At 39.7% G+C, this 26075-nt stretch overlaps 1 protein-coding gene across 2 annotated transcripts in view; it reads right to left on the bottom strand.

Moving 5' to 3' along the window:
* LOC126094884 (zinc finger protein 37-like) overlaps positions 1 to 26075 on the bottom strand; it is a 168522-nt gene that overhangs the window by 110487 nt on the left and 31960 nt on the right. For both annotated transcript variants that reach the window (XM_049909524.1, XM_049909533.1), the window contains exons 3-5: positions 19580 to 19717; positions 14259 to 14372; positions 10982 to 11089 (exon numbers count right to left, since the gene is read on the bottom strand). In XM_049909524.1, coding sequence (XP_049765481.1) covers positions 10982 to 11089; positions 14259 to 14372; positions 19580 to 19717 — 360 coding nt within the window. The remainder of the gene's footprint in view (positions 1 to 10981; positions 11090 to 14258; positions 14373 to 19579; positions 19718 to 26075) is intronic.

The following is a 26075-nucleotide window of genomic DNA, read 5'->3' as shown; positions in this document are numbered from 1 at the left end:
CACATTTGATGGCTGTGTTTAAGGAAAATGGGTACTCTGAGAAGCAGATTCGTTGGGTTATGGAGTTTGGACATGCCCTGGAGATGCAGGAAGAGAGGCATAGATCTGTGGCATTTATTTCTTTTCCAGGAACATATGGTTAAGACTGGAAGAATTTAGGAAATTTTAACATTAAGAGTGTGTTCTGCCCATCTTCCAAAATTAGGGCAACAATACTTGGCTCTGAAAGATAATTTGGGACCTTGGAAGCTTGGCATATATAAATTTCTATTTCACTGTGGTAAGGCTTACATCAGCTGTTCATTCACACAGTTCAGGACAGTTGCATGAAATATCGCCATCACACAAGGCTACAACAGCCGCAAAATCATCAGCAGCAGCAGCAGCAAAACATTACCTAAATGAGGGACACGGGATGAAATTTCCAAGAATGCAATAGATGTCAATACTTTCAGTTTTTGGAACATTGTTTATAAAGAGGCCATGGAAATTAATTCGGTAGACAGTTTGATTAATATAGAGAATGGTTTTCCTCTTAGCGGGATGTGGAACCTAGTACTATCACATATAAAAACACACTGTTTTTCAATGCGGCCAGCCTGAGTGTTTGAAAATAGTCTTTGAGTGTGATATATCATTACTGCTGGTATTCTACTAAGAGCAGAGCCACTAGCCCAGTCTTGGAGGGCAGCAATTGTGGTGGACAGCACACATGATGTGTTGCTGTTCCTGAACCTGCTTAGTGTATTCATCTCTTGGTCTCCCTCTACGATTTTTACCCTCAATGCTGCCCTCCAGTACTAAATTGGTGATATCTTGATGCCTCAAAACAAGTCCTACCAATCGATCCCTTCTTCTAGTAAAGTTGTGCCACAAATTCCTCTTCCCCTAATTCTATTCAGTACCTCCTCATTAGTTACATGATCTACCCAGCTAGTCTTCAGCATTCTTCTGTGGCACCACATTTCGAAAGCTTCTATTCTCTTCTTGTCTAAACTATTCATCATCCATGTTTCACTTCCATACATGGCTACACTCCACACAAATGCTTCCAGAAAAGACTTGCTGACACTTAAATCTACACTTTATGTTAACAAATTTCTCTTCTTTAGAAACGCTTTCCTTGCCATTGCCAGTCTATATTTTATATCCTCTCTACTTCGACCATCGTCAGTTTTTCTCCCCCCCAAATAGCAAAACTCATCTACTACTTTAAGTGTCTCATTTCCTAATCTAATTCCCTCAGAATCACCTGGTTTATTTTGATTATATTTCATTATCTGCATTTTACTCTTGTTGATGTTCATTTTATATCCTGCTTTCAAGACTGTCCATTCCATTCAACTGTTCTTCCAAGTCCTTTGGTGTCTCTGACAGAATTACAATGTCATCGGCAAACCTCAAAGTTTTTATTTCTTCTCCACGGAGTTTAATTCCTACTCCAAATTTCTCTTTTGTTTCCTTTACTGCTTGCTCAATATACAGGCTGAATAGCATCTGCTTCCATTTCATGCCCCTTGACTCTTGTAACTGCTATCTGGTTTCTGCAGAAATTGTAAATAGCCTTTCGGTCCCTGTATTTGACACCTGCCACCTTCAGAATTTGAAAGAGTATTCCAGTCAACATTGTCGAAAGCTTTCTCCATGTCTACAAATGCTACATATGTAGGTTTGTCTTTCCTTAATCTATCTTGTAAGATAAGTTGTAGGGTCAGTACTGCCTCATGTGTTCCAACATTTCTACAGTATACAAACTGATCTTCCCCAAAGTCGGCTTCTAGCAGTTTTTCCATTTGCCTGTAAAGAATTTGTGTTAGTATTTTGCAGCAGTGACTTACTGAACTGATAGTTCAGTAATTTTCTCACCTGTCAACACCAGCTTTCTTTGGGATTGGAATCATTATATTACATTCTATACACGCAGCATGTACGGTATGAAGACCTATATAGGACAATGATTTGCAGTCTCAGCATCAGTTTTTAGTGACACTCAGCAGCAGTGGCATTCTGAAGATTGCAGACAGATGGATCACCAAAATATTGTATCGTGTTGAATTTAGGATCCGACAGCTAATCCAAGTACCCTTAGAAGACTCCTACGTGCGTAACTGTTGTGTCCAGTATCATATGAAAGATGTGGATATATTGTCATTTGTTTGCTTCACACTGGCATGTTATAGTTAAGTTGACTCCACATGATTCTATCATGATACATTCTTTATGTCAAACATTAGTGGCTTTTTATGGATGTAGGTAGCGCAGAGCAAGTTGTGCATTCTTTCTATATAGATGCCACCTTCTTAGACTGAAATATTTGCCACTTATATGTGATTGTTTCATGACTATCTTTCTGACTTTGCTCTCGCAATGATGAGCAATTAGTGGGGTATGGTATCTTGTTTGAGTGTGCTGGCCGTGAAACTGTGTTGTGGGTGTGTGTAAACCCATCATTTGAATTGTTCCTAAAATATGTGTTTCAGCGTAAGCTCTGCACTTACGTACGAAAATCTTATTCATACACTTATTAGCCAGATCATTATGACCACCTACCTACCAGATAGCTAGTACATGGTTGCCACAAGTTTCCCCAATTGAACTTCCCTCATATTTCCCCGATTTCCACAACGTTTTAGTGTTTTTCCCTGACAAATTTTGAGATTTCATGGGTAAGATAAGACGTGAGTTGACAATCTGTCTTTCCAGCTATAGTACAAGAAACAATAGTGCAAACAAGAAAATATCCAAAATAAACTTGCAAATAGATGGCGTATCCTGATTTGAGGAAAAATCTTAAGTACTAACATCAACATCTTTTGTAATAAACAGTTTTTAGATGGAGAAAGCAAGCCAAATGGCATACGCGTTTCATTAAGACCACTGAAGTTATTTTATTTCAATACAATGAAGCACATTTGGTGACAAAAATATGCATTTCTTTGGAGTCACAAGACAGATTTAAAATACCTTCACCGATTTCAGAAAAAAATAGGCATCCTAAAAGAAATGTATTAGGCGGGGAAGAATTGTGTAAAGCAAACACTGTAGGTGACCGCCAATAAAATATTGGTTCTGGTAAGTTCGTTACTGTCGGTTATTACCCACTGTGCTATATCTATCATTTTACAGGTATCGTGCGATTTCAAGAAATATATGAGTCCATAGCGTACAAACCACCAGCAACTGATGCAATTTTCTTCTTCTTATTGTCCATACTTTCTAACACACAAACTGCTTTTGAGGTGCCAACATGTACTAAAACAAATAAAATGTCTATAAAACACCATACTGTACAACATGCTTGCAGTAAGACAGTCGCAGTTCCTGAAATCTATACCCATGGTCTCTGTCCTGCTGAGCAGCATGTAGTCCTGGGTCTGTGGATGAACTATGAAAATCCACTGCATTATGCCACACACAAACAGACCTGGCCTGCAGGCAGATCTGTGAGGCTAGATCCGACAAGCAAAGCCTCAAAATTAGTGGAAAACAAATGGCTTCAGATCAGTGGGCCCATTCCATTACAGATACCTGCAGAAATGGACTCCAATTTTGACCCGTCATGGAAATCCACTCACATGGCCAGCTATTCATTGGCCACAGACAGCATGTTGTTGAAATGAGACCATGGTGATCAATCCATGCATCAGATAACTTGTTCAAATACTCTGAGAATGAATAACAACAAGGGTAGGTAGCAACTCACCATAAAGATGATTGCTGAGCCACAGACGGGCACGTAGAAAAGACAATCGCACTCTCAACTAAATTTTCAGCCATAGCTTTTATCAGAAAACAGGAGCGCACACACATTCACACAATCACTCAGAGACAACTCATGCACACATGACTGCTGTCTCCGGCTGCTGCGTCTACACTCTCTGAGAATCAGATCCAAGCAAACCATTCCTCATGCCCCCTTGCCTCTCGTCAGCAGCTGCTAGGTAGTGGCAATAAATGGTAGCAGCACTGACTGTGAACTGAGGGGAGTGGTACAAAGGGTAGAAACAGTAGAAATGAGGGAGTAGGGAAGCAGTGCACGTACTCTGTTGCACCCACCTGGCAAAGATTCGTGACACCTCAGTAAATAAACCATTTCATTCAGAGGCAAAAATGAGATTTTTCTAGTCCCCCCCCCCCCCCCCCCCCAAATTAGCCTGACGTGCTGGAAATTCCCTGATATTCCCTGACTTCCAGAACCTGTGGCAACCCTGCATTATGTTGACATTTGACACAGATAACAGTGGTAACATGTCATGACATGGAAGTAATGAGGCCTTGGTACGTCACTGGAGGGAGTTGACACCACATTTGTGCACGTAAGTCACCTAATTCCCGTAACTTCCGAGTAGGGGGTTGGGGATGGGCGGCGATGAGCTCTGATGCCACCTTCAGTCATATCCCATATGAGTTTGTTTGGGTTCAGATCTGGTGAGTTGAGGTGCCAGCACATCAACTGGAACTCGCTACCATGTTCCCTTGAACCACTCCATCACACTCGTGGCCACCTGACACTGTGCATTAACTTACTGACAAATGCCACTGCCATCTGGAAACTTGACTGTCACGGAGCGGTGTACGTAGTCTGCAACCAGTTTATGACATTCCTTGGCCATCGTGGTGCTTTGCACAAGCTCCACTAGACCCTAGGATGCCCATGTGAATGTTCCCCTGTGCATTATGGAGCAGCCAACAGCTTGTCTCCATCCTGCAGTACAGGCGTCACGGACCTGCTCCTCTGGAAGATGGCAGATTCGTGCCCTCCCACTGGCATTATGAAGAACTATCAGATTTCATCACCCCTCAATGCTCTGCCACGATGTCAACATCCAGTGCCGATGGTCACATGCCCAATACAGTTGTAGATGCCGATACTGTAGAGTTAATATTGGGACGTGCATGGGTAATCGGCTGTGGAGGCCCATCGTTAGGAGTGTTTGGTGCACTGTGTGTTCAGACACTCTGGTACTCTGTCCAGTATTAAAATATGATGTTATTCCTCCCATAGTTCACCACTTAACCTGTTTTAGCGATCTGCCCAGCCTACGATGACCGACACGTGTAATGAGGAGTGGCCGCCCAACCCCACGATGTCTCGATGTGGTTTCACTTTTGTTTCACCAAGTGTTGAAGGCCTCATCGCAGTGCTCCTCAAATACCCGGCAAGCCGTGCAGTTTCTGAAATGTTGGTATGAAGTCTTAGGGCCATCACAATCTGCCCTCGGCCAAACTCAGATTGACTGTGTGCCTCCCCACTCTACAAGTGGACAGCATGCTCACTGACACTACATGCACCGCATGTGTCATTCCTCACCAGGTGATGCTGCTATCACCTGAACAGGTTCATATCAATAGTAGGTTGGTAGTCATAATGTTGTCGTTGATCACTGTGTGTGAAATGGGCATGGCCTGTTGGTGTGGATAATGGAAAGTAATCAATCCCAACCTGCAAACATTCCAAAGTGAACCTGAAACAATTTCAGTAAGAGGGAGTTACTACAGATTTTGTTGTGATGTGGTTATACCTTTTATGTACAGTATTCCAACTACTGTGATTTTTTTTATATATTTCTTTTGGGATGCTTTGAGTTTTAATTAAAAGATTTGTTAAAGACACTGGTCAGCATAAATAATATCTTGATTATATTGTCTGTACACGGCTATCTTAACTTGTTACCTTTTTAAAACAATTTCTGTTAAACTGCTGATTATAAAGATCTCATTTGTTAATGTATCACAGTAAATTTCACCAGAACTTCTTATTTTTTTAAAGTTAATTTTAGTAAATTTGTAATAACAATAAGATGGTTAGCGAACGTAATAGATAACTTGGAAGTGGTCAAGTTGGTATGGTAAATTCTGCAGAGATTATTATATTTCAAAAGAATAAATGAAAATTACTTTTTTTAAAAACAAACTGTTGGAACCTTGGTTGTCCGTCTACACTTTTCCTTAATCAGGCACTGGCAGTTAAGTTTTCTTAATCAGCCACTATCAATACGGTCTGGTCTCAATATCACCAGATATAAGAGGGCACAATATGGGTTCTCATAGCTGTGCTGCAGATTTATTTATATACCTTCTCCTCAAAGGAGAAGTACAGTGTACTCACAAAGAGATGAACAAATTCTGTGTGGGTGTGGCAGTTCTGGACACAGACTCCAGTGCACGGGATACCAACAGGCAAGGGGCAGAGCAAGGAAAAAGCCACCCTTACACCGTGCAGTGCTTGTTTTACATTTGTATTCGCATATCAATACTCTTGCTCATAGCATTCAGCGACATCATTAATTATTTTTCTAGTTCCACTCTATAAAGTACTATGTCTTGCCCTATCCCTCTCTCAGTTGAGCCCATGATGGGCCAGGAACCACTCCGTCACTCATCAAGAGATGTATTAATTCGTGATATGACACAACATGGCACAACAATCACTTCACAATACCTAAATAGGCAAGGTCCTGTTTTACATCGCTGAGGTTGCCAGGGTCCGGACACAAAGCATGAAGCTGACTGACTTCTGTCGGTCTAAAGCTAGGGAGCCCTCGTTCAGCTCTTTGTGGACAGACTGTAGTTGGGTGTGAGGATGCTGTTGGTAAAGTATACAAAGAACAAGCTGGAATCCCTCAACGAGTCTATCACCCTCTTTATCCCATCAATTTTCTACATGCTTCCCAAAGTCCACAAACCCAACACTCTGAGACGTCCCACTGTAGCCAATTATTGTACTACCACTGAAAGGATCTCTACCATCGTAAATCAACACCTCCAATCAATAACCCAAAGCTTATCCTCCTACACCAAAGAGACAAAGCACTTCCTACACAGACTCTTGGTCATTACCACCCCATGACCAACTGGATCCCTATCAGTCCCTCTGATCCCACCTTCCTACACACCATTACTCATTCCCATCGCCCCAACATCCTTCCAACCTCATTCCTTGTACACCTTACCAACAATATCTTCACACATGACTACCACTCCTTTGAGGGGAAGGTATACAAACGAATCTCTAGCACAGTCAAGGGTGCCCTTGTTATGCCAACCTATTTAGTGGCCACTGAAAGAAAACCTTCCTAGCCACCCCAAAACCACAAACCCTTGTCAGGTTCATTGATAATACTTTCATGGTCTGAACCCAGTGTCAGAAAACCCTTTCCTCATTCCTAAAAAAACCTCACCACCTTTTCTCCCATCCACTTCACGTAGTCCTCCTCAACCCATTGTGCCAACTTCCTGGACATCGACCTCTGACACTCTGATGGCTCCGTCCACACCTCGGTCCATCTTAAGAACATTAACACTAACCACCAACATTACTCATCCAACTGACAGTGAGTGGCGTGTCAACAGTAGATCTAGGTGTCCTGTACAGGGTGGAAGACATCCAGGGAGGATTCAGGGTGTTGTACCGATCCCTCTAACCAACAAGTCTGAGGTACTCTCTCTCACTGAAACTGAGCCAGTGGCTCTCACTTCACCTGTTTTGGGGAAACCTGTTTTGTCCAATGTCAAGAGGACGCAGATGCAAAAGGGTAGTGGTATATTAACTGTTGGCAGTTCAAACGTATAGCGAATGATGGTACCCCTTATGGAAATGGCAGCATAGGGCAGGAAAGACACTGGGTGCACTCAGCGTGCATGCCTGGGGGCCCTCATTGAACACGTTCAAGTGCTATTCCAGCAGGTACTGAGTGAACAGGGTGCAACCAACTGCAGAGTTTGGCACATAGTGTAACAAGTGATGCCTGTCATCTCGGCTCCGAGGTCGTACTTGAGTCATTCCAGCGACTGACAGGCAGTTGAGAAGATAAGCCTTGTGCATGGAGTTTCAATGAAGTTCACAATTTGCAGCATTGCCCCCAGAACTGACCATGGTCCTTTGGATCTGAGGCAAACAGGAGGAATGAACCAGAAACTTCAAAGGTTCTGTGACAAGCTAGGCTGTGCCTTCCTAGACATACACCATAGGGTTGAGAATTGTTAAGGTCCCCCTAACTGGGTAAGATATGCACTACACATCAGAGGCTGCTACTCAGGTAGCTGAATGAGTGCGGTGCACAAAAGCGTTTTTTAGATCAGGCAACTACGCATTAAATCCTGATAACGATAGGTGTAGTAAACCCATACCTACCATGAAAAATTGAAAGAAATGTCTCCCACAGGTGAGAATATTAAAATCATAATGGTAAACTCCTGAAGCATTCACAACAAAGTACAAGAGTTTGAAGCACTCCCGAAAAGCAGTGAAGTTCACATAATACTAGGTACAGAAATCTGGTTGAAATCTGAAGCTGCATGTAAGATTGTTTAGGCAAGACTCAGTATCAGGGGTGGGCATAAAATTATAACTGGATCCTTGTATCTCCCAACAGACACGTCTCCTGACGTAGCTGAAAACTTTTAGAGAAAATCTCAGTTAGCTTGCACATAAGTTCCCCAATACTGTAATCAGTGGTGTAGACTTTAATCATTCAACAATTAACAAGAAAAATTACGGATTTGTTAGTGGTGCGTGTGATAAGACATTCTGTGACACTTTAGTAAATTCCGTCTCTGAAAACTACCTAGAACAGATTGTTAGGAACACCACTCATGACGGAAACATAATGGATCTAATAGCAATAAACAGATTTGACCTCTTTCAGGATATACACATCGAAATTGGTGTCAGTGACCATGACACAGCTGTGGCAACAATGATTACCAAAGTACAAAGGTCAACTAAACCAAGCAGAAAGATATATATGTTCAGTAAACTAGATAAAAAACCAGTAGTGTCCTATATCAATGAGGAACTTGGAACTTTCAGTACAAGACAGGACAAAACCAAGATGGTTATTTGATGTCACTAGAAACTTAACATCCACAGATTGTGCTTGGTGTTAAACATGTCCGATCAGTTCTCATTATTCTACAGACAACAAATGAAGTTTTTTATTAGCTCTGAGCACTATGGGACTTAACAGCTATGGTCATCAGTCCCCTGAAGTTTTTTATTATTGCCCACGAATATCCATGCACGTTATATCATTTGTCAGCCTGTACCACCCTGCACTGGAACAACTGACCCAAATCCTTCGTCAGGGCTTTGATTATCTATCATCATGCACTGAAACAAAGGACATCCTACCCCAGATCCTTTCCACCCCTCCTAAAGTGGTGTTCCATTCCTCAACCTTCACAACATAACTCTTCCATCTCTATGCCACTCCCAATCCCTACCCCTTGCCAGAGGGCTCATATCCCTGCGGAAGAGCCAGGTGAAAAACTGCCCAACCCACTCACGCAGCACTTCCTATGCCAGTTCTGTCACAGGCTTATCTTACCCCCATCCAAGACCAGGCCACCGTGAAAGCAGCCATGCTGTATACCAGCTATGCTGCAACCACTGCACAGCTTTCTATACTGATGTGACTATCAAACAGTGTCCATTAGGATGAGCGGCCACCGCCAAATTGTAGCGGAAGAGCAAAGCAGATTACCTTGCAGCAAATGAAGCTTACCATAACATCCTTCATTTCAATGGCTGCTTCACAACCTGGGCCATCTGGATGCTCCCCTGTGAACTGCACAGTTGGGAGTTATGCTTACAACACATTCTCCGGTCCTGAAATTAATCCAACTTCAACTTATGGTAGCATACCGTCGCCATGCCCTCCACTCAATCGTTTCCAACCACTCATCCTATCACCTCCCTTTTCGCATTCCCTCACCCTCTGTGTGCTGCCCTTTGCCAATGTACCCACCTGTCCTTTCCTTTTCCCTGCTCCTCTCCTTTTCCATTCACCATTCCTTCCTTCCTCCCTCCTTCCTCCCGCACCAGCCTACTCCCAACTCTACGCTTGGTAGTCTAGTCCCTGCATACCCCACCAGACAGCACTCTTCTCTCACCCACCCACACATGGTATCCATCCCCCTTCCATGCACCAATCCAGATTGAGTAACTTGACTGTAGAAATTATTTATTTCACTATTGTAATTTTGACCTCTGGGAGTTTTCCAGTGGTACTGCAGAAGATTTTGCTTCACACATGTCTGAACTTAAAATATTCTGATGTGTAAACATGTCATCATCTGGTGCTACTGTATTTCTACAGTGAAAAGGCCTATTTTTGATGACGACATGTATACATGTTGGAGGATCTTAAAAGTCCGAAATATGCTGAAGCAAAATCTTTCACAGTACCACTTGAAAATGGCCCACAGGCAAAAACTGCAAAAGCAAAATAAATAACTTCTAGAGTCAACAGCAAATATGATGTCCCGTTTGGAGCTGCCAGTGATAGCGGTCCTGTGTGTGATGTATGCTTGCTAATGTGAATATGTCTTTGTTTTCCTTGCTGAAGATTGCATTGGACAAAAGCTACAATGTGTAACGGTCTTTTCATTCAGCCTGTCTGCAACTCAATGGGCCATTTTTATGGTGAGTAGGAATTTATCATTTTACAAAGATAGTTAATCTTTGACTCTAAACACACAACATATTGTGAGCCCTCATCCATGTTGTCATTAGCCCATTGTTACCAATCTGATCCAGTGTCATTTTTCTCACTTAAAAATTAAAGAATATTCTGACAATATTAGAGAAGGAAAGTTGCTACTCACCATACAGCGGAGATGATGAGTCACAGATAGGCACAACAAAAAGATTCCCACAATTATAGCTTTTGGCCATTAAGGCCTTTTTCAACAACAGATACACGCATATACTCACGCAAACGCAACTTACACACACGACTGCAGTCTCAGGCCTATCTGTGACTCAGCATCTCCGCTATATGGTGAGTAGCAGCTTTCCTTCTCTAATGTTGTTACATTCTATCCTGGATTTTCCATTGTTTGAAGGAATATTTTGAGTTTCACAGTAAGCACAACTATTTTACATAACACAAGCTGAGATCTTCAAGTTGGGGCCCTTGCAAACACTGACAGCATAAAGACAAACAAGTTCTGCACATAAAAGTTAATAATGCCTCACCTGCTGAATGGCACGAGGTGCACGAGGTACAGCTGACACTAAGCCAACAATATGACTAAGGAACTCTGCATTGACATCATTCATTGGAGTAGATGAAGGAGTCATCACCTTTCAATGAAGAAAATCATATAAATAAATAAATATCAAAAACCAGAAAACAAAATAATAAAACTGAAACTAAAAAAAAATTAAAGAAAAATGAAAAAAGTGAGAAAAAGAATTACTTATTTTTTATGCCTTTCTGGTAAGGTCACTGAAGATGCATGGGTGCATTTGACTCACTCATACCACACAAATAATGACCCAACTATATGGCCACCAACTCATTAAATGAATTCACTGTTTTACTGTAAACTCACAGCACTAAAACATTCAGGTATTTAGTTGAACATTGCAGAAGAATAATGAACTGCATCAACACCTTACAAAAAAAAAATGGTTTAACAGCAACACCAACACATTAAAACACAAGCAAGCTATCAGTATATAGCAAACGCAACTTTTTTCTCATGGAGGAAAATCTGTCAGACAAAATGATCTAAAATGGTGTTACAAATACGTAAGTTTGGTATAGTTTACACGACACTTACTTGTGCTACGAAAATATAATTTCAAACAAACAATAATATACGTGCTAACAGTATACAGGAGTGCTGAATGCCAGTGAAGCATACAATGTGGGCATGAACTACTACAGAGAAAAACTACCACTATTTTCTGTGGGTAAAGTAAAGCAACAAAAACTACATACTAAAGAATACTGCACTCAGCTCAAGATAATGAATGAATACAAGGTTCTAACAACAGATGCACTATAGGAAGAACAGCAGATCTATGTGATTGCAATAACTTTCTTACTCACAGAGTAGGGGGAGAGGGTGGAAGCACCACTTTCAGTCAACATGCAGCATGCTGTATGGCCACAAAAAGTAGTGTGCCACATGGAGAGGGAGAGGGAGAGGGAGGGAGAGGGAGAGGGAGAGGGAGAGGGAGAGAGAGAGAGAGAGAGGGAGGGAGGGGGGGAGAGGGGGGAGGGGGGAGAGTGGAGAGAGAGGGGGGAGAGAGGGGGGGGAGAGAATTACAGGTGCACAATTATATTACTTGCGATCAGAAAATCTCAATTTTCATAAACAAGACATGACAAATTCTGCCTCAAAATGCAAAAATGCAAATTTACCTAACAAATGCTATTTCATAGAGAATTTATCCAAATGAACTATGTTATTCGGGAACAGTTTGAAATAGCTTTATTTTCTACATATAAATATTGAAAAAGTAACCAACTTCCAGTTACCGGTATTACAGAACATCGGACAAAGAAAAATTTGGAAAGAAAACCTATGTTAAGAAGGTGTTCGCAAATAAACAATACAATTATGCACAAATGCAACAAAGTATCAGTGTGCTCATAAGTTGAGCTCACATTCCACGCCATCTGTAAGTGCTTGAATGGTCTCTCTGACTTCGTTCATTATGTTGCCAAACTCAGCAAGCAAGAGTGCAGCACCCATTATCAAATGCTTTGTGCCTACACTCTGCTTTCGGTTGTGTGTTGGTCATCATGTGGAATGTGTGAAGTTACTAACCCTGCTCCATCACTGGGTTCGACTATGATTCTTACAACACCAGAAGGGATAAGTGATCCCTTTGACAGTTCTGTATTAACATAATGTGGGTGTAGGCTGTCTGCAATGTGAGAAATGGGTGAAGCTTGTTCCCCCACATTGCTCTTCTCACCTCGAGCAGTCTTTGTTCTCGTTTATTTACACTTGCTTCCAACTGTCACGTTATAGTATCACAAAACCAGTCAATATATTTAGCCCACACCAAATAAGGTTACTTTCAGTTCTATTACAAGTACCTTACCGGTGCCAGCTGTAGCATGTCAGGACTGTCGCATAGCTGTGAGTGTCCACTAAACAGCTCTGCGATATGTTAATCAGAAATTATATACTAATGATTCAAAATCGGTGTTCTATTAATTTTGTAATTATTGAACGAGGAGGGAGAGAAAAAAGATAATGTTCAGAAAAACACCTTAAATCAGAGAAGCACACTGTTCACCAGCAAGAAAATTTTGCTTAAACAATCATTTGTTGAAAGCTTGCATAAAGCCAAAAGAAGAAAACAAGCAACAACCATTTCAGAAAGAAAACTGTTGAAGTTTTTCAAAAAGCAAACATTCCATTCAAAAATCTCTTATTACAGAGAGTAAAACATTATATTATTTTATCTCCAACCACTTTTTTTCCACCAATCAATTTCATCTTCAAGCATGTAGAGTGGGACTCTAAGTTTATATGTTTAATCATTTACAAAAGGAAATAGATGCTAATTTCCCCCAAAGCACAGCAGAGTCAATTTCCTGAGAAATGTCAGTATCACTGCTATCACACGCAGCCCAACACGAACTGTGACTTAAATGCTGCAGATAACTTTTACTTAAAAGAGGATATGGAAATGCAACAGATGTGTCCAAAAATGCTTCACTTCAGCACTCGTCTAGCCAGTGCCTTGTCATGTAATATGCAGTATATAAGAGAATGAATAATTATATATAGCCCTGGACACAATTTCATGGAAGAGGATTTTTCACCTTCCAAAACTGCACACTTTATTTCAATTAAACAAGCAGAACAAACATATTGCACCATTCCCACACTGCTTCTCAAGTTCCTAACAAAAGATTTAACACAACAAGATTGTAAAACCCAAGAAAGAACTGTGATTGGATAGTGGCTTGTCCTTCACTGCAGCATCACTGCCCTAATACATCAGTCAGATAATTATTAGCAGAGTTTAGAAAGCTTACAAAAAAAGAACAAATAAAAAAATCTTAAGACATTATGAGAAACTATTATAGAAAGAGTTAGATAAGATTTGAGTAATCAGTTAAGCTAATTACAATGGTTTCTCTTACACTGTATTAGACAGATGAATATATTAATATTTAATGTCTGTCAATGTAGTACAAATTCGTAAAACCTATAGAAAGGCAGTTCCATTTTACTGTATTTCTATTTTAAACTTTACAACACACTTGATCTAAGAAAAGTTCATAAATTTGAGGAAGTACTACTACATGGTTCAGAGTAAACAGCCCACAAAATAAAGAGGATACTCTACCCACACTTTGGAAAGAGAGAACATTTAAAGCAGCAGAATCTTCACATATTTGTCTGCTCACAGTTTTTAGCAAATTATACTGAAATAATTAAAATAGGGACTATTTTCCCCCTCTCATAAAAAGGAAATTTAAATAACATGCAGCACAAACCTGTTGATATCTCACTGGTGCAATGCTAAGTGATGGGCGAACTGGACAGGTAAATTGTTGAGCAAATGCATCTGGACCTACAGTATTGGTTACCATTAATGGTTTGCTCTGTTCCTGGAAAATGCAACAGTAGTTAGCAAAGGTGAGAATAATTTTCCACTCTGAATTGTGAACTTAACCACAATATTTAAACAAAAAAAAACATTACTTTTAAAAATAGTCACTGATCATACACTTATTTACATTAACTCATGCATATGCCTTACCCCCCCCCCCCTTTTCTTCCAACCACACACACTCCTTGGTATGTGCATTCAAATTTCAGCCTTAACTTCAACTGCATGCACAAAAAGAAAGTTCATCTGTTTCACTGACAGTTTCAGAAAAGCTTGACAGGTTTGTGGGACTTGCACTGTGTGAACATAAACCTTGTCTGATATCTGTGGATCCAATCAGATTACCAGCACGTTATTAACAGATAAAGTTGCGGGCTGAACATAACTTGAAATTCTAGGATAGCAATATATTTTATTAATAAAATCCCATCTTCAGTCATAATATTTCTTTTTTCTTTTCTTTTTTTTTTCCAACTTACTGCCCAAAATGTTTCAGAGGTAGAGATATAACATCTATCCTTATCAGCGGCAACAACCAAACAGTCGCCATGGAACAAGTCCACCTGGTTGTAAAGCAAACAGCTCGCCAAACATAGCTGACAAAGTGTGAATCTGGCACTGTCAAATACAAGACAGTGAGAACTCTTGTCACGAAGCATTTTTTGTGATTACGTATTTCTTGCTTAGCACTCACAGTCTGGTATTTATTATTCTAGTTATTGATTAGTGCAAGACTTGGTTCTCATTTTAAGATCTGCCAAGTTTAACTCACATTCTGGTATGACCATTTCAAGTTCAACAACAAGAAAGCTCCTCTTTTAATCATAATATATAGAGACCCCTGCAACAGAACACTGCTTATCAGTTGGCCCCAAGCACAGGCCTTATCCTTCTATAAGGAGGCTAGCAGAAGTGGTTCACAAAACTACCATCCAGTATCACTGACACCCACCTATTGTAAAGTCAAAAATGACCACAGGAAAAATTTGTCGATTTTTACCGTACCCGGTGCCGTCGGTTCATGACAAACCCAGTGCTGTTGGTTCACGACAAACTCTGAGTTTTTTTTCCCCTCAAATTTGGTGCTATTTTCTTTATTAAATCTAAGTCTGTTGCATGGTAATTGAACTAATATAACAATAAAAACAATTTTTGACAATATTATGTTGGACAGATTAAAAAAAGCACAGGCAGAATATGTACATAAAAGAAGGTTATAATTATGCAAGCTTTCAGAGCCAGTGGCTCCTCCTCCTGGCAGAAGGGTTGAAGGGTAAGGAAGTGAGGCAAAGGGAAAGGGCTGGAGAGGTCTAGAAAAAGGGGTAGATTCTGGAAAAGTCACACAGTACTGCGGGTCAGGGGAGACTTATCGGATGGAAAAGACAGATTGTTGGGAAATGCACTGGACGAGATTTGAAAACCTAAGAGCTTAAAGATGGAAGACAGGATAATATGGAAGACAGAGATTACTGCTAATGCATCAAGCATGAATTAATAAAAATGAAAAGTTTGTGCATTGTGCATAGTAGAAGTGGAAGGGAAAGTAACAAAAATAGACATGTAAGAAAATGAAAGAAGAAGAAAACTGAAATGGAGTGAAGAAAGGTCTAGTTACTGTGAAGAAATACTGAGGTGAAAGAAATGAAATGAATGTAAATTATGGCCAGGTGGGTGGCAAGAACCAAGGACATGTTGGAGCAGAGTTTTGAGAAACTGGTGGGGGAGGGGGGGTAGAGAAGAATTCAGATGGCACATGTGGTGAAACAGGGTCTGAGGTCACGACTGTCATATCATAGAGCATGCTCTGCAACAGGATATTGAATGTTACCAGTATACTCCTTCTGCCTATGCCCATTCATCCTAAATGATAACTTGGTTGTAGTCATGCCGATGCAAAAGGCTGAACAGTGTTTACATAACAGCTGGTATATGACATGTCATTTCACAGGTGGCTCTCCCTTTGGCAGTATATATTTTGCCAGTTACAAGACTGGTATAGGTTGTGGTAGAAGGGCAAGTCTTGCAGTGGGAATGGTCACAGGGGCTGGAACCATAGGGTAGGGAGATGGATGCAGAAGACGTGTAGGGTCTCCCTACCTTATATCTCCTCTCCCTACTCTGTATCTCCTACCCCTGTGACCCTCCCCACTGCAAGACTTGCCCTATGAACTCTCCTACCACAATCTATACCAGCCCTGCAACTAGCAAAACATGTACTATCAGAGGGGCAGCCACTTGTGAAATGACACATCAGGTCAGCTGTTATGTAAACACTGTTCAGCCTTTTGCATGAGCATGACTATCACCACATTATTAATTAGGATGAATGAGCATAAGCAGAAGGTGTAAACTGGCAACACACAATATCCCATTGCAGAGCATGCTCTACAACAGTAATGACCTCAGTGCCAGCTTCACCACAGGCGACAGAGCTGGATTCTTCCACCACACACCAGTTTCTCACAACTCCGCAGTTGGGAACTAGCTCTACAACATGTCCTCTGTCTTTGCAACCCACCTGGCCTTAATTTACATTAATTTCTTCCATCTCAGCATTTCTTCACAGTAACTACTCCTTTCTTCACTCTGTTCATTTTCTACATATCTATTTTTTGCCATCCAACTCCAACTTCTGTTACGTACAATGCACTTGCTTTTTCACTCTTCGCAACTCGTGCATGATGTTTTAGCAGTAATCTGTGTCTTGCATATTACTCTGCCTTCCACTTTTAAGCTCTCAGGTTTTCAAATCTCATCCAGCGCAGTCCCCAACAATCAAGTCTTTCCTTCTGATCCCATCCAGTAAGTCTCCCCTGACCCGTGGTTCCAGGAGACTTTTCTGAAATCTATCCCTTTTCCTAGACCTATCCAGTTCTTTTCCTTCACCCCTCTTCCTTCCCCTTCAAACCTTCAGCTGGAAGAAGGAGCCACTGACTCTGAAAGCTTGCGTTATTATACCCTTCTTTTATGTGCGTGTTCTGCTGCCACTCTGTGAATAAATTTTTTATCTATCCAATTACATAATGGTAACTGAACTGTCATTTAAGGGTTATATGCGAATCTGAGTCTTAAGAGGACTACAAATCAAAATGCAGTTTTAAAATTCAATAACTGTCAGTTACAAATATTAGTAAACTGACATCCTCATCCTCAGATTTAAAACCTTTTTATGTGGCAAAATTACAAATTTCATGATCTCGTATAAAATCTCCAAGTTCACATTATTTCACTAAGGATGTTCATTTTGCATTATTTTTTGTTTTATAATTTCTGTGAAACTTTCCTGTCCCTAGTCTTAGAATATATTCTGGGATAAAACAATGACCTGGCCGAAAAAAATTATTCCTTCCATCAAAACCAACATGGAATCTGAAAAGATCCGTCATGTGAAACGCAACTAATAGTTTTTGCAATCATCATCTTGTAAGCACAGCAATTAGGTGGATGTGTACTTTTTGCCTTCTGAGAAACATCTGACTCACTACCACAACAACGCTTATTAACAGAAGTATCATCATATGGTGACATGAAATTTGTGAATGGACTGAGTGTTTCTTGGTAGAGAGGATGCAGCACAGTATTTTGAATTAAGAACCACCGGCAGATGTAACTTCAAGTGTGCTCCAGGGGAGTATGTTGGATCCTTGCTGCTCATACTGTGTATTAATTACCTGACAGACAAGATTAAAAGCAACCTCACACTTTTTGCAGATAACGCAATTATCTATAAATGAAGAACTATCTGACAAAACTTGTACAAATGTTCAAAGCTTGATAATATCTGAAAGTGGTGAAAAGACTGGGAACTTGCTTATAATGTCTAAAAATGTAGAACAGTGTGCTTTGCAAAATACAGAAACACAGAATCTAGGGATGATTATACTATCAATGAGTCTCAATTGGAATCCATCAAATCTTAAGAATACCAAGTCTAACAATTTGTGGATACACTATATGGAATGATCATGTAGGCTCACTTGTAACTAAAACAGGTGGCAGACTTTGATCCTTAGTATGATACTGGAGAAAACACAGACAGTCTATGGAGGAAATCCATTACAAAATACTTGTGCAACCCATCATAGCATATTGCTCAAGTGTTTCGGATCCATAACAAACAGGACTGATTACATCACATTCTAAACTGGCAGATGGTTGAAGGGTTGAAAACAGACATCAATTACTTCACACAACACAAAAGCTTACTTACAAAGTTTGAAGCACCAGTATTAGGTGAGGAATCTAGAGATCTATCACACACCCTTACATATTTCTCCTGTAGGGACCACTATGATAAGGTTAGGCTAATTACAGTGCACACACAGATTTTTAAGCAGTAATTCTTATCACACTCCATACGCACGGGAAATTGGAAGAAACCATAATAAGCAGTAAATAGATAATAACTTCTTTCATGAACTTCGTGGTGATTTGTAGGGTACGGGTGTAAATGTAGAGCCACAATTTAAATTCTTCTTGTGTGATTTACCTGAATGAGTTGTTGATTCTACATTAACTTCAGCAAAGAGACTAACTTCAACAGCAGTCATCTGAAGATGGCCACAAATCTCACTGCCAACAATCCTTACAGAATCAACAACTCTGCCTGTGCCAGTTCAATCAAGAATAACATCGATTACGAGTTCACATGGAAGCCTTTCATAATAGGAACTGCAGCCTTTATAAAATCTTTTGCACATGATAAATACCACTTATGTTGTCAATGTTTTTATTATTTGTGAATGCATTTTCAACTGTTTGGCATTTTCAAGCAGTCATACAAGTTATGGCACGTGCTGGCAGTATTACAAGCAAGTAAAGTTGGGTGGGCCGTATTTTGTGGTGATGCAAATAAACAACTGTTACCAACAGAATTATTATCATTATTATTATTTTGTGGGGGTGTGGGACGGGGGAGGAGTGAGAGAGGCCACACGAAGTCACTTTTGCTGCTCCATTTGGCAGATTGAACGCACATGCAACCATTGGAAGGCACCTAACTATAGGTTCCATGTTTGTTAAAAATCACATTCTTAGAATCCCATATTAGAAACAACACCTAAATAAAAAAATACATTAAACAGTATCATTTGTAATAGTAGTTTTCCTGGACTGTATATCCAATTCATCCAATAAAGCATCATGAAATAAAAACAGGGCCTAAAAGCAAACAGTGCTGTAACACCGAGTGGTAAGGAAACTAACCTGTTGCAAGGCAGAAGGGAAGAAATTGCCACTGTTAACACTGGGTGCCTGAACAGTACCAGATGAAGTAACAGCAGGAACTTGCGCAAACTTCTGTGGTCCAGCACTGCTCAACAGCAGAGGTGTGACAGAACGTGCCTGCAAAAACAGAAAGAAATTTCAGACAAGTCTTCAAGTGTAACAAACTACAACACACAAATGGCTTTGTGGGTGAAGATCTAACCTGCAATAAAGTGAATACTGTATTATGGTAGCTTAAAATAACAGTTTTCGAATAAGAAGTTTACTGTTCGATAGATATCAAAGAGAGAAATAGAAAGAATCTAAGAGAGTAACAGACTATTCAGAATTATTAAAAATGACAAATCTCATGCACGGCAACAAGAAAAACAGCAGAGTCAATGTTAAGAGCAGGTCAGTTCACATAACTGTAAAATCTAAAGCTGTTTTGAGGTCAGAGACCATCATAAAGAAGAGTTAGTCAAAGACAAACCCAAGTCATAGAAAAAAGGAAGGAAAGACTAAAACAGAGAAAAATTAATATATTACCTACAAAAGGGATTTACGGGGAGAATGTTGAAAAAAGATTAATATGACTCAAGTTGTTATGAACTATCCATATAGACCCATAGTTTCATTCCATTCGTTTAGAAATCTAAGTGTGCCATTTATATGAAAGGAGAAAATTAAAGAATTTCTGCAATCTGATAAGTAACATTGGTGCTCTCAATAGTTGTTCCACAATGAACAGGGTCAATTGGAAAAAAAGATTAAAAATTAATATTAGGTATATTTTGTAGCAATTGTATGATGGGGTGAATAGCATCAAAGAGCTGCACATCAATTCAAGACTTCTAACAACTGATGATAATTTTAATGAGCATTGCTTTTTTCTAAAATCATCAACCAATGGAGAGGAAGGTCTCCTGAAAGATTAAGTTTTAACAGTGTGATGTGATTATGGAACTACAGTAGTACAGGCAACGGAATACCACCGCAGATTATCTTCCCTGCATAATGCAGTCTCCATTTTATGCACAAAAAATGGCTTCCTCTCATGTTAAATCAGTGTTCGGAGGTAAAATAGTCCCCCCATTTAGATCTCCGGGGGGGGGGGGGGGGGGGGGGGGGGGGGGGGGCGACAACTTGAAAGGAGGCAAAAAATCAAAACGAGAATTGGTACCTGGAATGTCAGAACTTTGCTACAAGCAGGAAAACTAGAAAACCTTAAAAGAGAGATGGAAAAGAATCATATGGACCTCGTAGGAGTTGCTGAGGTAAGATGGAATGGACATGGAGAGTTGCAGTCAGATGAATATGTATTCTACTACTCAGGAGGAGAAGTAAAAGGAATTAATGGAGTAGGAATGATTATGACAAAGGAATTGGCTAAATGTGTGGAATATGTAGACTATACAAATGACCAGGTTATTGGTGTAAGGCTGAAAGGAGCACAAAAAGATTTACTGATTGTCCAGGTGTATATGCCAACTTCAGAACATGATGACCAAATTGTAGAGGAAACGTATAATGTAATAGAGAGAATAATGGACGAAAATAAAAAATGCTGCAAAATAGCAATGGGAGACTGGAACGCCATTGTGGAAGAAGGGAAAGAGGGAAACATAGTAGGCAGTCATGGTCTTGGAAAGAGAAATGACAGAGGTGAATGGTTAATTGACTTCTGCAGGGAAAGGCAGCTGATAGCGGCAAACACATGGTTCAAGAACCATAAGAGGAGGCTCTACACTTGGAAATCACCAGGGGATAAATACAGAAACCAAATCGATTTTATACCGGTAGAAGAAAGATACAGGAATGGAATCAAGAAGGTGCACACATTACCAGGTGCAGATATTAATAGTGACCACAACTTACTTATGGCAGAAATAGAAATAAGAATGAAAAAACTGAAAAAGGCGACAATGGTGAAGAAGTGGGATCTAGAGAAGATAAGGTCCAACAAAGAACAAATTACAGAAATGCTGCCTTGGGACTTTCTAAACACATTACGAGACAAAGAAGCACCTGATAATACCAACGAGTACTGGAATATGCTGAAAGAAGGAATCATTAAAGCAGGACAGCAAAATATAGGATATGTAAAAGGGAAAGGGTCAAATAAAACCATGGGTCACACAAGAAATGATTTCCAAGATGGAGGAGAGAAGAAAATTGAAAAACAAGAACACTGAAGATGCAAGGAAAATATACCTAAGATTAAATAACGAACTGCGAAGAGAAACAGAGCAGGCTAGGAAAAAATGGCTAAAAGAGGAATGTGATGAAATTGAAGAACTGGACAGGAAGGGAAGATACGACTTACTATACAACAGAGTAAAGACTATGACATGGGAACAAAACAGAGCAGGAAGTGCTACTACGGAAATTTTGAGTAAAGACGAAGAGGTAGTGTACAAAGATCATGACGATGTCCTCCAGAGATGGGAAGAATATATAAAAGAGCTATATGACACAAATAGCAAACCAGAAACTCTGGAACTTGAATCACACAACAGTATAAGTGATGAAGAGAAAGGACCGACCATCATAATGGAAGAAGTAAAGTCTGCCATTGCTGCAATGAAAAATGGCAAAGCAGTAGGTACAGATACAATACCGGGAGAAATACTAAAATGCTTGAACCACAATGGAATAAGAGAAATATTGAGGTTATGTAATAAAATATATGACAGTGGTGAATGGCCTGAGGACTTTTTGACAACAGTAATGATTCCATTACCGAAAAAACAAGGAACCAAGAAATGCAGCGAGCACAGGACAATCAGCCTCATCTCTCGTGCAGCCAAAGTGATGTTAAGAATAATTAATAAAAGACTTGAAAAAGTAATAGAGGAGAATCTCGGCGAGGAGCAGTTTGGCTTTAGACGGAATACTGGCACCAGAGATGCAATAGGGCTCCTACAAATCTTGGGAGAAAGGTTTATTGAAAAAGGAAGAGACTTATATATGTGCTTCATCGATTTAGAAAAGGCATTTGACAATGTGGTTTGGGACAAGCTGGCGACTATTATGAGGGAAAAGAGAGTGGACTGGAAAACCAGAAGACTTATAAACTCATTATACCTTAATCAAAAAGTTTCAGTTAAAGTGAGAGGAGAAAGTACAAACTGGATCAGACTAGGGAAAGGAGTAAGACAAGGATGCTGTTTATCACCTACTCTTTTCAACCTGTACTTGGAAAATATGATTGACCAATGCTCATTAGATGACAAAGGAGTAGAAATTGTAGGAAGAAGAGTAGGGTGCTTGAGATTTGCTGATGACATGGTCCTTCTAGCCACAGGGGAAAAAGAATTACAGGATTTGGTGGACACCATTGCAACTAACGGAAAAAAATATGGAATGAAAATTAACACAAATAAAACAAAAGTATTGGCAATAGGAGGAAATAAAAATTGTGCTGAATGGCGAAACACTAGAACAGGTGCAAAATTTTAAGTATCTTGGAAGCAGGATAGACACCGACTGGAAGTGCACCACAGAAATTAAAACAAGGATAGCAATGGCAAAAGAGGCGTTTTATAAGAAAAAGAGAATCTTCTGCAGCGGTCTGGACAGAGAACTCAGAAAGAGACTCATAAAATGTCTTGTATGGAGTGTTGTTCTATATGGCGCTGAAACATGGACTATGAGGAAAAAAGACAGAGAAAGGCTGGAGGCTTTTGAGATCTGGACATGGCGGAAGATGGAAAGAACAAGTTGGATGGACAGAGTAAAAAATGAAGAGGTACTGAGAAGAGTGGGAGAGAAAAGACAGTTACTAGATGTAATAAAGAGAAGAAAAAGAAATTGGATTGGGCATATATTAAGAAAGAATGACGGACTGATAAAAACAGTTTTAGAAGGTTATGTAGAAGGGAAAAGGAAGCGAGGAAGGAAGAGATTCCAGATACTGGACGACATGATGGACGGTACAACATACAGCAGCCTTAAGAAGGAAGCAATGGATCGCAGAAAATGGAGAGGCAAAGGACCTGCTAATATAGCAGATAACTGATGATGATGAGTAGTACAGGGTGAGCACAAAGTCTTGCCCTGATTATAAAAATTTATAACAGGATAACCGTTTGACATAATAAGTTACATTTGATGCCATTACATAAGTTAGTGTTACTAGTTGTTTTTTAAGACCACATACATTAGTAAACCTCAATGTGTGCTCCCGTGGTAGCTCGGAGAATGTCGAGGCGGATTCCAGTTCCCGCCAGGTGTTTCGTAACGTGTTCTGTCACAGTATCCACGGCAGCTTGTATCCTAGCCTTCAGTTCGTCGGCGTCAGCAACTGGTGTGATGAAGACTCTGTCCTTGATATAGCCCCAAAAGTCAAGGGACGTAATGTCTGGAGAGTGGGGTGACCAGGGTGTTGAACTGTTCCTTCCAATCCACCGATCTGGACATTACTCCCCTCTCCAGATATTACGCCCCTTGACTTTTTTCTCTGGGGCTATGTCAAGGACAGAGTCTTCTCCACACTAGTTGCTAACATCTACAAACTGAAGGCTAGGATACAACCTGCTGTGGGTACTGTGACAGAACACATTACGAAACACCTGGCAGGAACTGGAATACTGTCTCGACATTCTCCGCTCCGAGCTACCAAGGGATCACCCATTGAGGTTTACTAACGTAAGAGGTCTTTAAAAAAAAACTAGTAACACTAACCAATGTAACGGCATCAAATGTAAATTTTTATGTCAAACGGTTATTCTGATATAAATTTTTATAATCAGGGCAAGACTGTGCTCACCCTGTATTATGATCTTAAACACATACTGATGAAAGGACCACCCTATATAGCTTTGATTTGATATGATAGCCAACTGTTATAGCTACTTATTGCACATTCCACAGATCTATTTGCACATTCGCCCTAACAAAACGACTCGGTATGAAACTCATATCATACCCTACTAATAGTTCCTACATTTGCCACTTGCTCAAATTTTACAATATTTGTAAACAAATGCAAAAAAAAAAAGCTCAGCCCTTCATACACATTACCGACTGCCAGTTACCTATAACTGTTAAGGTTATCTTTTTTAACTACAACATAAAAGTATGAGTATGACAGTTAACGTTCTACTGACAAGTTGCAAGTGTAATGACCTCTTGCACTGCTAGCCTGTAGGTGGCAGTAAATACTTTTATACATATGGACCTGGAGTAGTTTTCAGCCAGCATGCAATGTGAAATAAACTAAAACTGACAACTGCAGTACTGCAACCAATACTTAACAGAAATTATTTTTGAAAAGTATTCAATGTATCACATCTAGTGTGGAACATTCTGAACAGTAGCTGATGTCATTAATTTTTCATTTCTCATTTTTTCATTTTACTATTATTTGTTTGTGTCCTGTGTAAATGTCATATGATCACAGATTGTCATTACATAAACACAACATATTAACAAAAGATGATCAGAGTATTAAAAAAATTAATAGTATGAAATCCCGAAATGAGTATAGCAATGAAAATAATAATATTAAAGCATAAGAACTTACTTCATTTTTCGGATTCAGATTTTCTTCATTTTTCCTACTCAGATTTTATTTTTTGATAGCAGTTATAGTGGTCAAAACACTTTACCTTGCCATCAATATCTAATTCTACTTCTTTTAATTATATCAATAACAGCATTCATCTGATAGGCACAAACAAATTCCAAAGCAGATTTATTTTAAATTTTGTATCATCTTCTTCATGAATTAACTGTACTGTCCTGACAATATTACCACCCTAAAATGTATCAAGCATATACAGACATTGTATCAGTAGAATAACCCAGTCTTAGGTTCAATCATAAAGGTCTTTATTCCAGTGGAGGAACAATTTTTTCTTAATGAATGATGTAGAGTATATTTTCTTTCCTCTCAGTTGGATAAGAAAGCTACAGTGTCAACACTGATCACTTGCTGTAATCGATACACGAGATCTGTGGAAGATGTAATCCTTGTAGGTGGGGAGGTAGGCAAAAAGCCAGATAGCTGGCTAAACATGTATGTTCAACAGAAGATAGTTGGAAACTGTGTCTTTATATGAGCCTGCAAAATAACATTTACTTTTCTCGTTAAAATTTACATATGACTTTCTAATGTACAGAGGCTCTTTCAAAGAGCCACAGAGACCAAATTATGAAGCACTTACTGGCATGTAATGAACATGTTCAAATCCATGAAGTTTATAGGATTTTAGTATCACAAAAACCAATTTTAACTTATTCTCTGTCAGCATGCCAATGTGGGAAGGGTTACAAATTCAAGTATAGTCGAGCTTGATACATATATGAAGATGCCATTGATACACAGATCACAAGAGCCATTGTTGTGGTGGAAAGAAAATCATGTGTTGTTTCCCAAACTGTTTGACATAATGAAACGACGTCTTTGTATTATGGCCACATCTGTTCCATGTGGGTGTATATTTTCAAAGCAGGGGCAAACAATAACAGACAGATGATCCTGTCTTTCAAG

This window comes from Schistocerca cancellata, chromosome 1 (assembly GCF_023864275.1).
Source record: "Schistocerca cancellata isolate TAMUIC-IGC-003103 chromosome 1, iqSchCanc2.1, whole genome shotgun sequence".
Classification (NCBI taxonomy): Eukaryota; Metazoa; Arthropoda; class Insecta; order Orthoptera; family Acrididae; genus Schistocerca; species Schistocerca cancellata.
Note: the sequence above shows the minus strand (reverse complement) of the source record. Positions and strands in the feature narration are given on the sequence as shown.